At 39.5% G+C, this 15,011-nt stretch overlaps 9 protein-coding genes across 9 annotated transcripts; 1 reads left to right on the forward strand and 8 right to left on the reverse strand.

Annotated features, from left to right (window-relative positions):
• Nucleotides 1-245: 245 nt before the first annotated feature.
• On the reverse strand, nt 246-2,750 carry SPC97 (gamma-tubulin-complex subunit SPC97; the record flags this gene model as incomplete). Its single annotated transcript, XM_037288830.1, has 1 exon — nt 246-2,750. One exon carries the CDS (start codon nt 2,748-2,750, stop codon nt 246-248), a length of 2,505 nt encoding a protein of 834 aa, XP_037144725.1.
• A 715-nt stretch (nt 2,751-3,465) lies between these two features.
• Nucleotides 3,466-4,248, forward strand: PUP2 (proteasome core particle subunit alpha 5; the record flags this gene model as incomplete). Its single annotated transcript, XM_037288831.1, has 1 exon — nt 3,466-4,248. One exon carries the CDS (start codon nt 3,466-3,468, stop codon nt 4,246-4,248), a length of 783 nt encoding a protein of 260 aa, XP_037144726.1.
• Nucleotides 4,249-4,363: 115 nt separating this feature from the next.
• Nucleotides 4,364-5,827, reverse strand: GCN5 (histone acetyltransferase GCN5; the record flags this gene model as incomplete). Its single annotated transcript, XM_037288832.1, has 1 exon — nt 4,364-5,827. One exon carries the CDS (start codon nt 5,825-5,827, stop codon nt 4,364-4,366), a length of 1,464 nt encoding a protein of 487 aa, XP_037144727.1.
• A 199-nt stretch (nt 5,828-6,026) lies between these two features.
• On the reverse strand, nt 6,027-7,895 carry ATG7 (Atg7p; the record flags this gene model as incomplete). The annotated part of the gene is made up of 1 exon (XM_037288833.1): nt 6,027-7,895. The coding sequence occupies one exon, from the start codon at nt 7,893-7,895 to the stop codon at nt 6,027-6,029; it is 1,869 nt and encodes a 622-aa protein (XP_037144728.1).
• Nucleotides 7,896-8,186: 291 nt separating this feature from the next.
• On the reverse strand, nt 8,187-9,764 carry NMD3 (ribosome-binding protein NMD3; the record flags this gene model as incomplete). The annotated part of the gene is made up of 1 exon (XM_037288834.1): nt 8,187-9,764. One exon carries the CDS (start codon nt 9,762-9,764, stop codon nt 8,187-8,189), a length of 1,578 nt encoding a protein of 525 aa, XP_037144729.1.
• Nucleotides 9,765-10,021: 257 nt separating this feature from the next.
• On the reverse strand, nt 10,022-10,588 carry NOP19 (Nop19p; the record flags this gene model as incomplete). The annotated part of the gene is made up of 1 exon (XM_037288835.1): nt 10,022-10,588. One exon carries the CDS (start codon nt 10,586-10,588, stop codon nt 10,022-10,024), a length of 567 nt encoding a protein of 188 aa, XP_037144730.1.
• Nucleotides 10,589-10,793: 205 nt separating this feature from the next.
• On the reverse strand, nt 10,794-12,104 carry DBP8 (ATP-dependent RNA helicase DBP8; the record flags this gene model as incomplete). The annotated part of the gene is made up of 1 exon (XM_037288836.1): nt 10,794-12,104. One exon carries the CDS (start codon nt 12,102-12,104, stop codon nt 10,794-10,796), a length of 1,311 nt encoding a protein of 436 aa, XP_037144731.1.
• A 177-nt stretch (nt 12,105-12,281) lies between these two features.
• On the reverse strand, nt 12,282-13,922 carry MTG2 (putative GTPase MTG2; the record flags this gene model as incomplete). The annotated part of the gene is made up of 1 exon (XM_037288837.1): nt 12,282-13,922. The coding sequence occupies one exon, from the start codon at nt 13,920-13,922 to the stop codon at nt 12,282-12,284; it is 1,641 nt and encodes a 546-aa protein (XP_037144732.1).
• A 196-nt stretch (nt 13,923-14,118) lies between these two features.
• On the reverse strand, nt 14,119-14,883 carry THP2 (Thp2p; the record flags this gene model as incomplete). The annotated part of the gene is made up of 1 exon (XM_037288838.1): nt 14,119-14,883. The coding sequence occupies one exon, from the start codon at nt 14,881-14,883 to the stop codon at nt 14,119-14,121; it is 765 nt and encodes a 254-aa protein (XP_037144733.1).
• Nucleotides 14,884-15,011: the final 128 nt, after the last annotated feature.

The following is a 15,011-nucleotide window of genomic DNA, read 5'->3' on the forward strand; positions in this document are numbered from 1 at the left end:
TGAAAAAGTCACCCAGAACGTAACGCCAATACTTCTTCAATAGTCCGAGTGAATGGTTGCCTGTGGTCCAACGGCTCGGTGGCTCGATGGTTCGATGGCTCGCTGATTCTACGGTACAACCGCTCGAGGGCTCGGCGGCTTGACTAGTAATTCAACAACGATGATACCATGGATACCCGCCTGGAGTTGAAGCTCGAAAAGTTGAGAATAGCGTTTACGCTGCCTTTTGTCTCACTAGAGACTATTTACAGGTTCAGCGACGATAATAATCTTGTGGATTGAGTCTCATCGATGAGCATGACACTCCCCTGACCAGACATAGCGTTCGCCGGTGCATGATTACTGTAATGGTAGTGCATTAACCCTTCTTTGAATGCTATGGTGTGCTGTTCAAAGCCCTGGGATACCAGGTTGATATACTTGATCAAATCGGGAATCAATTTGGTTGCCTCATGTTCATTGAAGGCCCTTTTCTTGCCGTAGTTATTTGGATCAGCGCTTGTGGTTGCTCCTGATCCAACGAAACTGTGATAAAGGTGTATATCTAATTGACAAAGTTCTCGTCTCATAGAGGTCAGAAATTTGCAAAATTTATGAATAATTTCAAAAATTTGTAACTGTATTTGAAGCAACTGTGATAGACAGCAGTTTGTCATTATATTGGTGAGACTTTCTTGTAAGCCAGTTTGCCAATCGAAGATGTTTTGTGTACTTGTTGTATTAGTTTTCATCTCTTTTTCGACAACGTCTTGAACAAAATACTCCAGTACTAATTTAATGAATTGATTCATCTTACTATGAACAATGCGACACCGCTTAATGATTTGTTGGCGAACTATGGGGGAATAACCTTGATATTTCCAAATTTGGTGTTTATTTATTTCCATCCAAGTGTCTTCTAAAAGTTTGCTGTAGTATTGAACAAGGTATAGGTACCTTGAAATCGATTGGTACTGAACAATACAAGTTCTAGTTACTATAATGTTCAATGGATATGGAATCATAATTTCGAAGCATAAATGGTGTATGTTGCTCTTTCGTTGCTTAATAACATCATTAATATCCTCATGAGCTATATTATCGTGTTGCGTGCGTGAGCGTTCTGACTGTCGTATTTCTCTTAATAAGATATCCTTTAAATTCTGAAAATTACTTGCATTCAGTAAATCTGCAATTTCTACTTCATTATTGGCTACCAATTTTCCATTTACAAGCCCATTATCAACATCCATTTCCTCGCTATTTTGGTTAACGTACGGTAATACAGATTCCTCAAAAGATTGATCATCTAGCTGCAAAACCATCAGCTGTTCAATCAAATCATCTGCAACTCCAAAATTTCTGTTTTGTTCAAAACTTTTCTGCAGTTTTATCTTATCTGAACCATTAGGCTTATAACGTCTTGTTAATTCGGTCATATTTTGAGAGAAAAAATCGCTAATACCTCTACCGTTTTTCTTACCAAAAAAATGTTTCTGCAAGCTCTGTAAAAAACGTTTCAACTGATAACCTTGAAGAAACATTTTCGAACATATTTCGTTTGCTCTTTGGTACCATCTATTGATGAAAAGTTCCAAACTGTTACCTTCCAGTAGTTCAGTAAAACTTGAAAATAAATTGATATTATTTGTAGTCATATCAACGGGTAATTTATGCAAATCCAAACTGGTTCTTAGGACATTAAGCAGCTTTCCTGTTATTAAAAGTTTGAATAAAAGATCGTTATTATCCCTCTGATTTATGAATTGTTTCAATAATCCATCCTTACGAACGACATACTGTGTATCCCAGACCCTGTCACCATATTTGAGCAGTGAGGTTACACCATTTACGTGTTTCATGGTGTCCACAATCATGAATTCATCGAAAGGATCGTTTAATTCCCCTCGGCTTAGCCAATTTTTCAGAATTAAAAAGTAATCTTCTGCAATCTTATTCAGCAGATCTTTCAGAAACAGAACGTTTGTTCTATCACCTAAGTTTTCGTGAATTAAATCCTGAACTATCCCCAGGACGATTCCCCCTTTCGCCATCGGCATGATACTTGTATCTGTCGCTAAAATCGTACCATTCTGCGCTCGACCTTGACTTTTCAAATCTTCCATGAAATTTTTGAAATCTTCCTCCGTTTTATCCATATTGTGCCGCGATCTGTCCTCCTCGGCTATTCTCTCATACAGGGTAAATAGCAATTCCATATGCTTGCCGATTTCAAAATCGTTGAGCATCTGTTCCATCTCTCTTATCGAAAAGTTTACATTGCTTTTGAAGCTTCTCTCCAGCTTGTCCACAACAAATTGTAAATAGTTGTATCGCAGAAAACTCTTGATCTCATATCCTAGCCTTTGGAGCACCACCCCGCATTTAAGCTGCGACCATTTCTCAGCCGCCTTGCTCAAAGTCACATAATATTTCCCCAATTTCGCGATCCTCTTGCTCAAGGACTTCAGTGAAGGATCCATCATTTTTGCAATCTTAAACTCGGGTATTATCTCACTGTAAGTATCGTATCTGTTGTTGTATCGGATATAAACGCCTTCTAGTCCTACAAGCACATTCAACAGGTCATGAACAACTAGTGCTTCTTGCACTCTTCTATGTTCTGGCGACGACAGCTCGCTTAACGGGTATGACTTCAATTTACCATGTGTGGATGCGGGACCTAGGTAGTTCACTATTCGTTCCAAAAGTGGCTGATCCATGCGCCCTGTGACAAGTCGCACATGATCTTCAACCGGTTTTACCTCCATTAAAGAGATGATCTTATCTTTCGCACAGCACACACTTTTTACTTGCCTCGTCTTCTTCTTTCTCGAACCGACCTTTAATTCTTTGTTTACTATTCATCCCATCGACATATTCCTGCCGTTGCCGCCAAACTCGTCTCAAAAGAACAGACGTCGCGAAGTACGTCACACATTTCTGTGACGTTCGCCAGGCAAAATGACACAAATAACAGCAAAGCTCCCAAGATAATATGATACACAGGTCCTAGTATGTACTAATGATTTTTTCCCTATGAGAGGTCAAGCCCCAGTGTTCCCTCAATTCAGCCAAGATATTTGTTTTTTCTTGGATGTTTTCATGTTTAGTAACCCACACCATATTTACAAACCAGAGTTGCAAGACAACAATTGACAAACAAGTAATAAAAGATTTTTTAGAATGAAATATTTTGCTTCTGGTGGTTATTTGGTAGTAGATGGAAAGTGAGCCTTCGCGCAATCCAAATTAAATGTTCCTCGTAAATTATAGTTGTTATAGCTCATGACTTCAGTATAAAATCATTTTACACGAAACAGCGTTTAGCAGTATCGGTTCCCATCTAAAGATCCCTTGTGGTGGCAAAACGCTTCCAAAGGAAGCATCACTTCCAAACACTACTTTAAAAGGTGTGTAGTACTTGATATAGCCATTGTGAAAGGATTTTGAAGCAGTGAATCAGTAATTGGATTTATAGAAGCCATGTTCTTAACCAGAAGTGAATATGACCGTGGTGTCAGCACGTTTTCGCCAGAAGGTAGATTATTTCAAGTCGAGTATTCTTTGGAGGCGATCAAATTAGGTTCAACAGCAATCGGAATTGCTACCAAAGAGGGTGTTATACTAGGTGTAGAGAAGAGAGCCACCTCTCCTCTTCTGGAGGCGGATTCAATCGAAAAGATTGTAGAAGTAGATCGTCACATTGGATGTGCAATGAGTGGGTTGACGGCGGATGCGCGCTCGATGATCGAACATGCAAGAACTTCAGCTATAACGCATAATCTATATTATGATGAGAATATAAGTGTTGAGTCATTGACCCAGTCGGTTTGTGATTTAGCTCTAAGATTTGGTGAAGGTGCAGGTGGAGAAGAGAGACTCATGTCTAGACCTTTTGGTGTGGCATTGTTAATAGCGGGCTACGACGATGATGAGGGATTCCAGTTATTCCATGCGGAGCCTTCAGGAACGTTTTATCGTTATAATGCAAAGGCCATCGGGTCAGGTTCAGAGGGTGCGCAGTCAGAATTACAAAACGAATGGCATTCATCCCTGACTTTGAAAGAAGCCGAATTGTTAGTACTCAAGATCTTAAAACAGGTAATGGAAGAAAAACTGGATGAAAACAATGCTCAATTGAGTAGTATCACAAAAGATGAGGGTTTTAAAATATATGATGATTCCGAAACAGCACAAATTATCAAAGAATTGAAAGAAAAGGAAACACAAGAGAGTTCCGGTGATCAAGACGTCGAGATGTCCTAGATTTCTGCGTTACAAGCCTATGAAAACGTACATAAAGAGATATCTCCTCGTAGGTGAAAAAAAAAAAATTCATAAAATTACAATTTTCATTAGTCAAAGATCTCTACTATATACGTTAGTCGACTAGATGCGAATATTCTGGTATTTCTTTAATCTTGGAATTGAAAAATTTTTCCAATCTGTTGGCATATTTGAAATATGATGTATTCTCACCATTATACAATCGGCAATTATTGCATACTAATCTCACGTCATATATGAAATCCTCAATCTTTTCGTACCTATTATTATCCAATTTCACCTCCATAGTGCTTAAATCCATAGGTTCCTTGATAAAATCATAATAGTCTGGTACTTCTTCTCTATTAACAGGTTGCAAAAAAGGCCATGCAGCCGCATGATTTTGCAATTCTGTTAGTACATTTTGCATTACTGCATGGTGTGGACCTCTTTTAGGTTTCTGAGCTAGTTCATCCATTTCTGGTGTCCAACCAGCTTCCTTCAAACCTGGTATGGTCATTGGATCAATTGGCTTGATATTATTTAAATCTTTGAAGACTTTTAAACCAGGTCTAACAGTATGGGATTTTGAAATAGTTCTTATTTTTCTCCTCAATGCAGCTTCTTGCAACAGTAGGATTTTTCCGGCATCCAAATATCTTATTCGCGGTAGCATAGTACATTGCATTAGAGTACCGCCTTCATAATCCTTTATATAACCCATCCATATACGTTGGTCTAAAGTTATCTCTTTTGTAAATCCTTGTTTCTTGAAATATCCAATTGCATAGTTATCCGCATATGTTAAAAAGTATTTTATGTTCATTGAATTCCTTACATAATCCTTTAAATGATTCATCAAATGAGCACCATACCCTCGAACTTGTTCAGTAGAGCTGATTGCGCAAAAGACAATTTCAGCGAACTCCCTCTTTTCAAAAGCGCGATATGTTATTCCCCCTACAACCGTTAAGGGCTTCCTTATGACAGCCATTGACAAATGACTTCGATCATAAACCAATCGTGCAATGTATTCTTTTGGCATCTTGGGCAGTTGCTTTTGAAAAATGTTTTTTAATCCTGTCAATACCAACAAATTCTCTTTTGTATTGTCATTGTTGACCACTCGGAATTGAATTCGTCCTTCCTTTTCCTCTATGACGCTTGCTCTTTCTTTGAATTTATATTCAACACCATCAAATTCAAATTTTGTTATACCCTTTTCTTCATCTTCTATGACTTCATGTGACAAAACAGCTCCGGGTTCTGCCGCTAGATTAGTCTTTTCATATTTCAATTTCTCTTGATCTTTAGTTGGTTCCTCATCTTTGGATTGTTCCTTTCCTTGATCTTCGTTCCGTAGGCCATCCTTCATGCCATTCTCCTTTGAAGCACTTCTCTCACCATCCTCAAGGTTTACTTCATGTTTCACTGTATTGTCATCTGTATCATGGGCTCCCTGTGTCTCGACGGGCTCGACGTTGTCGAGTTGACCGCCTTCGAATTTCAGTTTCTTTCGCTTCGACTCTTCGGAACTATAACCATTGTTCTGCTTGTAATGTCCGCGTTTCCCAGCCATCTATGCACACTGTTGCATAGACCGAAGTTATGAATGACTATTTCAAGTTCTGAATCGCTACTTAGCGTGATTAATATTAGATATTTGTCACTACGTAGCAGTGTTCATCAACCTTTTTTTTGGATAAACCAAAACAACTAACGCTTCATGTCGAACGTCGGGCAAAATCAAAACTGCCGTTGATCATGATATGACTTCGTTATACCAGAAATTCATCATCTTCATCGTCTGTACCCCATTCATCAATGGCTTTATCTGCTTCTTGTTGAACAGCAGTCAATCCGCTGAGGTCCTCAATATATTTGTAGTCGTTGAGTGCAGATTTCACAAATTTCCAGCCCAATTCACGGCAGGTGGATACAACCTGTCCACTACATGCTGAACAGTGATTGTACGCAGGTGTTTCTACCTTCAGGGTGGAAAAGTTATTCAAAAAGCCTCTAATTTGATGAGGTGTTTCTCCCAAAACATTAGAACCTCCCTGCTTACCAGATTGTAAAATGGATACGAACAACTCAACAGCTTGTGAAGCAGCCATCAATGCCACGCCCGGCCTGGTTACTGTGCACATTTCGTCCAGGGTCCTGTCAGTCAAACTATCTTTTGGTGCATACACATCGTTGCAGAAGTAGCAGCCAAGACGATTTTGCCCTTTACCGTAATGATTGCCGTGTCTCATAACAAGATAACTATCAAAGCCTAAGGCAGCATTTATAACAGTCTTGTTCTGAACGTTACCAAGAACGGTTGGAAGCCATCGGGTTTCTCTTGAATCCATCAATAAAAATACAGCATCATGTTGCGAATATAGATCACGCAACTTTTTATAGTCATGATATTCGGCTTCTTCGTTCGTGACAGGATGGCCAATCATCGGCACGCTCAAATGGACTGCGCCCACATCCATCAAGGGAAAGACTCTCCGGAGAGCATCAGCTGCCGCTTGGGCTTTTGGCTTTCCAACATCATCAAACTGAAACAATGGCTGTCTTACAGGGTTTGAATAGGATACTGTACCATTATCAACTAAAGTTATCTTTCTTACACCCCAAGCCATCAACGTTCGGGATACGTAACATCCTAGGGTACCAGCCCCCAGCAGTAGAACTTTAGCCTTTTTAACAATATCTAGATCAATATCTGGGACGATTCTCCATTTCATCAATTTCAAGTTCAAATCGACAGATTGGTCTGCCACTTTTAAAGGATCAATTAAAGAGCTCAGATCAATAGCACGCGGCCCAAGCTTTCCTTGAAGATTCTTTTCCCAACCATTAACCTGTAAACCTTTGTTTTCCGAGTTGACAATTTTTTTGAGACCAATTTTCAGTTTAAAACTGGTATCGTCAGGTCGAATGAAGAGAGCATCTAGTTCTCTTCTACTTGGATTATCATGCTGGAATACGGTTAAAACATTTTTAGCGAATGCGCTTGGTATGCCATCCAATCGACAACAATCTCTTACTATTAATGCTTTGCAATTTTGCGACACCACTTTTGAATATTCGACTACTTCGCCGTCGGAGTTCTCTAGACAAACCCATTGATCGGCGTTATCTCGAAACCAATCTTGGTATATACTTGAATCTTCAACCTCATGTTGCCCTAGATTTTCTATGATCTGTTCCTTACTCTGAAAACTAGGAATACATACCCAGTAGTAATATCTATATTTTTTCAAATCTGCATAACTGATGATATAATAGCCAATACAGGTATTAATATCCTTTATACCACTCTCAAAAATCTCTCTTCCCTTGTCTTTTAAAAACTTGTTCTTATCAAGATTCTTGAACTCATCAAAGACATTGAAATTGTAAATCATTCCCGATACGGGTGCACCACTGTTTGCTCGTAAACCACTTGGATCGAAGCTCAGTTTGTTGAGGAAAAGCTGTACACTTTTGCACGTCTTCGAAGCACTTGACCAATCAAGACTTGAATATAATTTTTGTCCCTTAGAATCCAGTTTTAGTACATCAAGCTTCAAACGTGAAAGTTCCTGGAAAAACGATGTGTCCAAGAATGATTGGAACGGTGTTCCATATCTCAATTCACTGTTAGCCATGATTACAGTAATTCACTTGCCAGCTATGCCGATCATCCTAGTAAAAAACCCCAGACAACGAATTTCACGTTACAAATAAGCTTGTAGTATGGCGAGAGAAACAGGAATATCACGTATCCATCACGTGCCCCACATAAGATCCGAATTATAGATAATAATGGACAATTAGAATATTGTAATATCTCGACATGTAGTAGAGTAGATTCCTCGAGAGGATTACCTTCATTCCGTTTAAAGCCCCAAAATAGATGTATATATATAAATAATTTACAAACTATATCGAACTGCCCTTTACAGACCCATTTCATGTTCATCCGCGCCCTGATCTTCAAGTGTCATATCGTCCAGCTCATCTAACAATTCATCTATATCAATTTGCGGAGCATCCTCTTCGTTGTCATCCATTTCATCTTGATCGCCCGAGGCTGGGACAGCACCACTTTTATATAGATTAACACTTTGTCTGAGTTCTGAATCTTCTTCCAATTCTTGCAAGAATACTTCGTAATCTCTTTCAGCACGTTCCATTTCTTGCTTTTGAGCCCTTGAACTATAGTCTTGAGCGGCATCAATATCCTTATGTTCCTTTGCCATTCTCTTTAATTTCCAGTTTCTGTTCTTTCTAGTCTGTCTACGGTATAGTTTCTTGACGAGCACAACATCTGGAACACGATCAATATTCAAATCATCGAATAACTCGGAGTTATAGTTCGAGTTTGCAATAAAGTATCCCATTACGCTGTCACCTGCATGACAAAGAGCACCCAGATGAGATCTCACGTAGTAAACTTGATCATTAACACCCAAATCTGAAGCCCTTGCGACTGTAATATCTGCCAATACGTACTTGCCTCTGCTTATACCAGTTGGGTCAACGTCCAATACTATGAACTCTACCAATTGGGAGACGTCTGCCAGTGAATTGAACGGCATTCTCCAGTAGACTTGAGCTGATAAATCTGCGACCTGTAATGTGTTAGGATCCAAAAATTGAAGTGTATTTGTGACTTTGGAACAAACGACAAATTGTGATATATTACCCAGAGATTTCGCTAACTTTCTTGGTAATACAACTAAATCATCTCTACAAATGGGGACAATTTCAACGGAAAATGAAAACTTGTAGGTAGAACTACCTGTGTGAATATCCTGAGAAACCAATTCTTCAGATTTTTTGTATTTAAGTGGTACGGCAGCATTTAGGAAATCTAACATCTTGACGGCGTGATTTTTTTGAGCATAGAAGAAATCCAAACCATCTTTAGCTTCTTTAATGGAGATCGTATCCACATGAGCATTGTGTTTTAAGATCAACTGCTCCAAATATAAAAATGTTCTCTTGTGAGGAACCTTCTGTCTAATCTGAACCGTTGCTCTCCAGGTATTAGTAGTGTACGACCTTGCACAGTCAGGACATTGCATGGCTACTACAATATATTCTACTTCAAAAGTTTGCTGAATGATGGTATTTGACATAGCTTCACCTTGAACGGTTAGCTTTACCCTGATACGTCTAGAGTGCGGTTCTGTCCAGATGAATGATGCATCTATCAATCTGACCTTCGTCAAACCTTTCAAACGGCGCAAACAAATAGCCAATAGCTCTCGGGATTCTAAATCTGCCCTCACCCATTGACCAGGAGGTTGCAAAAACCTCTCACAATTCCTGCAAAATGAAACGTTAGATTCTCTGGGTATGCCCTCTGTGATATCAACAGTTAACTTGATACAGTCGTAACACATAACCATACCTCCAGATCCATCAATAGGAACACCACAGCTGCAGCACAGAAGCGTTGCTGTCTGCGCCTGATGCTCATGATCATGGGGCTGTATTTCTTGATGAGAATGAAGCGGTGTATAATCCATAACTCCCGGCCTTTTAATTTGATCTCAGTCCTCCTGAATTGATTTCAAAAGTAACAACAAATTATTATCGAAGTATTTCTAAAATATTATCAGAATCTTATTATAAAGCAAGAGATGAGCTTGGAAAATTTTTGTCACGATGAGTTTCCCAAAGCGAAATAAGAAAAACTTTCATTTTTCATTCTAAAGGGTAGAAGTGATGAGAGTCACATGCAAGGTAATCATTTAATATGAAAGATTATAACAATAATTATAATCTACTTTCGCTGTTTTTTCTTGGCACTGAATAGTAATCCAAACTTCTTTTTAGTTGCCTTTTCAACCTGAGGCTCATCATCGCTCTCACTTGAGTATTTTGCATTGCTATTACTGGAATGATCCTGCTCGGTAGTCGGCCGTAGCTGCTGCATGCCATCTTCTTTTTGAACTTTTCTCATCTTTCTTTTTAGCGAAACCATGGCTTTGGTGTCCTCCTTCGATATGCGATATATGCTGTTTACTTGAGTTTTGGGCTGTGAGCGTTGTTTTTTCTTCGACAATGAATTTACTTTCTTGTCACTCTTTATAAATTCACCAATCGTGTGGATATCTCCATGATCCTCAGGTTCAGTTATATTATGACTAAGGTTGAGACCAGAACCCGTTTGCATCACAGGAAGCTGAAAAAATGCGGCTTTACTGGCATTCATATTATTAGCCTCCATGCCCTCCCCACGAATATCTGCATCTAGCCAGCCTAAAACTTTCCCTGTTGTATTTGCGAAAGACTCCTGAAGCTTGGCCTGCAGGTTCAGCTTCTCTTGTATTTCCCTTGCTCTCGACATGGTTCAATGTCTCTGTTCCAGCTTGCCTAGCATTATTCTTCACTTGTAGCTTTAAAATGCTTTTTTTTTTCGGTATCTCATCTCATCATGTAGCGTCCAGTTTGAAAAAAAAAAGAATGAACAAAACTGCTTGAATAGCAGCCCAGGTGTGTTGAGCTGATGCATTTTTTCCTACAAAGTTTAAGCAATATGTCTATATACTGTACTATGTTCTAAATCCCTTCTGATCTACTTTTTTCTTTCTTTGGGACTTCTTTCTCTCTCCGAAATTCTCTTTTTCCATTGCCATCAACGCCTCTCTCTTTGCTTTTGTGACCTTGCTTAGACATTTCCTAATAACAGCGGTATCATGCACTTTGCCGCATTCCACCATTTTTTTGTTGATCCGCGACTCGATAGCCTCAATTCTGGAGACATCTCTTTGTGTTATAAAGGAAATGGCGTCACCAGACCTACCAGCACGGGCAGTACGTCCCGATCTGTGAATGAAAACATCGGGATCAGATGGTATATCATAGTTAATAACCAGTTCAACAATCGGGATGTCCAAACCTCTAGAGGCTACATCCGTTGCTATCAGAACTCGAGCGGCATTGGCCCTAAATCTTTGCAAAGAATTCGTCCTTTCCTGTTGCGGCATTTGTGAATGCAAAGATGCTACTCTTATATCCATATTTTTCAAAACTCTTCGAAGAATTTCAGCTGTTGTGGTTCTGTTGACAAATATTATCGCACTTGATTCACTGTAAGCCTCGCAGGTCAATAATTGATACAAATATGCTTCCTTGACGTATTCAGGTATCAATATGTATTCGGTTCTCAAAGTAGATGGAATAGCTACGTTGTCAACCATCTCAACTTCGTAACTGAATAATGGAGGTTTACCATCCTGTTGTACTGTGTCCTTTAATGCTCTAACTTGATCTGTTATAGTAGCAGTAAACAAAAGCGTTTGTCTTTTACTCTTTGGAGGCAGAGCACCTATACAGACACCAAGGTCCTTCGCAAAAGTAGTTGTAAGCAGAAAATCGGCTTCATCAAGAACCAAGTATTTTGTTCTAATAAGACCACCAATGGTATCCTCACCACTGTTCATAATATGATGTGCCAGTCTACCGGGTGTAGCAATGATGAAATGAGGTTTTCTTTGTAACTCTAAAGCCTGCTTAACAATACTTTCACCACCAACGACGATACTTACTCGGATATTCATACTGCTTCCTAGAGCCGTAAACTGTTCCGCTATCTGCATGGCCAACTCTCTTGTTGGCGTGAGTACAACGCCAAACATTCCACTTGGATCTTCAGACCACTTTGTGAGCATTGGCGCCGCGAATGCAATGGTCTTACCAGAACCTGTCTTTGCACCTCCAATGCAATCACTGCCCTGTAAGATTTTCGGTATACATCCCTTTTGAATCGCACTGGGCTGTGTGATTTTCATCGCGGATAGCGAATCGATCAACCACTTTGGAAGGCCCAGTGACTTGAAACTGCTAGTACTTCTTGTAGACATGTAGGCAATCACTCAAATACAATATCAGTCACAATTAGTCACAGTTTGTGCTCGCTGTTGAACAATAAACATACAAGTTTTAGCGATGAGGTCCCTCTTCAAATTCGAAAATTTTCTCCGAAAGCGGTTCTTCCTCTTATCCGGCTTTAGTGAAAAATATATTTACAGACATTATAACTAGTATAAGGCGCACTTTGCCATCTTTTCCAGTAACACATCTATATTCTCTTCTTTGAGTGCACTAATTGGCAGAGAATCCCAACTTTGCTCGCGGCAAAATGTTTGGATTTTGCGGTACTTGTTTATCGATTCCGGCTTTTCGCAGTCAATATCGGCCTTGTTACATACTACCAATACATTTTTAGTTCGGACCTTTTCCAGTCCACCAAGTTCGTTTATGAGAATGTTGAGATCTGCTATAGGATCTTCATCCGCTATGCTTACGACGAATACCCAGCCTTTAGAACGCTCTATGTGCCTTAAAAAATCAAGTCCCATTCCTTTATCTTTGGAAGCACCCTGTATGATTCCTGGTATATCGGCAACCGTAAACGTCGTCTCATCACGTACTGACTTAATTGTTCCAATGGTGGGACTCAAAGTGGTAAACTGCCAATGACCTATTCTTGGTCTCGCATTCGATATTTTGTTCAAAATCGTCGATTTACCGGCATTCGGCAGACCGACTAAACCCAAATCAGCGATCATCTTTAATTCGAACATAAGGTATTGCTCAAGTCCACTTCTACCTGATTTCGCGAATCTAGGATTTCTGACCAAATTGGTTAAAAAATGCATGTTTCCAAGACCGCCTTTGCCACCTTTTAAAAGACATATTGGCTTTTCTGTAACTTTACTCAAATCGAGTCCGTAAAGCGGAAACCTATCCTCTTGTAGCTCCGTGCCAAACAGGCCAATATCGTATGATTTTACCTTTTCCTTCAATTCTATAAACCAATCTTTATCATCATGGTACTCTTTGCTCTTTCCCTTGAAAACCCAACCTTCTCCAGGATTGTAAGCTGTCCTGAATAGCTGTATACAGTTTGGCTGATTCTTTCCCGTACAATCAAGTTTTAATTTTGTTTCCTCCAATATGGATCGTAGATTACTGTTTTTTTTATATTTGATCTTTTTGGAAACAAGTTCACGTACTTCTCTGGGATCCATGCACCAACGTACAATAGTCCCCACTGGAACAGTTATAAGGGTGTCTTTGCCTCTAGCACCGTCAAGCTGGTCTGCCGCACCATTTGACCCATCACCACCAGTATAGGTAGTTCTTAGTTTTGATAATGAATTGAGACCTTCAACAGACTGAACATAGACACTTCCTCCGTCACCACCATCACCACCATCAGGTGGCCCGATAGATCTTCCTGCATCTCTGAAGAATGAAACAGCACCATCGCCTCCACTTCCGCTCCTGCATTTGATTATTCGTACATCAACAAAATTTCCTTGTCTGTGCTTATGTTTATTAAAAGTCTGAAGATATTGTATAGATGTAAAATGTGCCAATGATGACCTTACGTTGATGTATGGACTGTCAGAAGAAGCAGGAGCCACCTCAATAGGAAACTTCCTGTTTTCAGGCAGATTAGCATCGTTCAAAAGGTATCCCCCATTACCATGTTCTGGCAGTGGCTGCAATACCTTTCTAGTTTTTGCGAGATGATCCAGCCATTGCTCATTATCCGTAGCTCGTGGGGCATTATCTGGGGCAAAATTAGAATTCCATCGTATTGAGCATCTTGGTAGGCTTTTATATGATGCCATTTGCGTCATGGGGCATATCTTTAAGCAACTGACACGCATTTCTGCAACCTTTGGCGTTCGAAATTCCCAGGAAACGGTTTGTATATGCTGTGATGCGCTTCGTTTGAATAGTTTGATTGAACAGAAATTGCCAAAAAAAAGAGGGACTGGATTGACGTGCGGTTGAAAAAATATTAAGGTTTATACAGTAGATGTTATACAGCGCTGTCACGATTCAATGACAATATCGGAATTTTCAGTCTTGAGCACAATTCTTTTTTTCACGATCAAGCCTGAATTTCAGTGAATCCACGTTTTGTAACATTTTTTTCATTGAATTAGAACTATCACCAAACATCAGATTTTCCATGGAATCGCATTCTTTTCTCCATGAATTGACTTCTTTAGTTAGGTCATGCAATGTTTCTTGTAGAGAGTATTTGTTTTGTATTGTGTACTTGGCTCGTTCCATTTTTATTTGATCTAAATAGCCCCTAATACGTGTTGCTATATCTTTAGGATCCACTGTGGGATCACCAAGAGTCTCCAAGATCGCGTATATACCCTTGGGTGGGTTCCAATTGTCGACAATGAACTCTGACACCTTTGGATCTGCAATTTCTATCTGTTTCGCCAGGTCTACGGATAGCCTCTCGAGGAGATTCACATACTCTAACGAATCTTTACTAATAGATTCACACAGGGTGATATATTCTGCTAAACTCTTGGTGTCTTGCAGCTTTGTGTTACTGTGATTTTTTTTGGTTCTCTTGGAGGCGGCCACCTGTGCTTCTCTTGCTTGATATTTGGCGTAACGTAGATCTATGCAGATGTCTGTGAGTTTTCGATGTTCTTTAGAAAGCGAGTGCAGTAGTTCATTCTGTTCCTGTTCCGATTTTGTTGCATTTGCCAGCTCCTTTAGTACTTCGACCACTGTATGCAATTGTTCATGCGTTTCTTGAGATATTTGTTCCTCTTCACACAGAGTGTCAAAATATGTCTGCTCTGATTCACGTCCCATGGAATACGAAGAGTTTGATCCAATTACGATACGTATCTTAATATTTTTTACTTCTGACTTCAATAACCTAGAGCTCTCTTTTTTTGTGATCTAACGACATCAAAAAGTCATTTTATATTATCTTAATA

Source organism: Zygotorulaspora mrakii, chromosome 5 (genome assembly GCF_013402915.1).
Source record: "Zygotorulaspora mrakii chromosome 5, complete sequence".
NCBI lineage: Eukaryota > Fungi > Ascomycota > Saccharomycetes > Saccharomycetales > Saccharomycetaceae > Zygotorulaspora > Zygotorulaspora mrakii.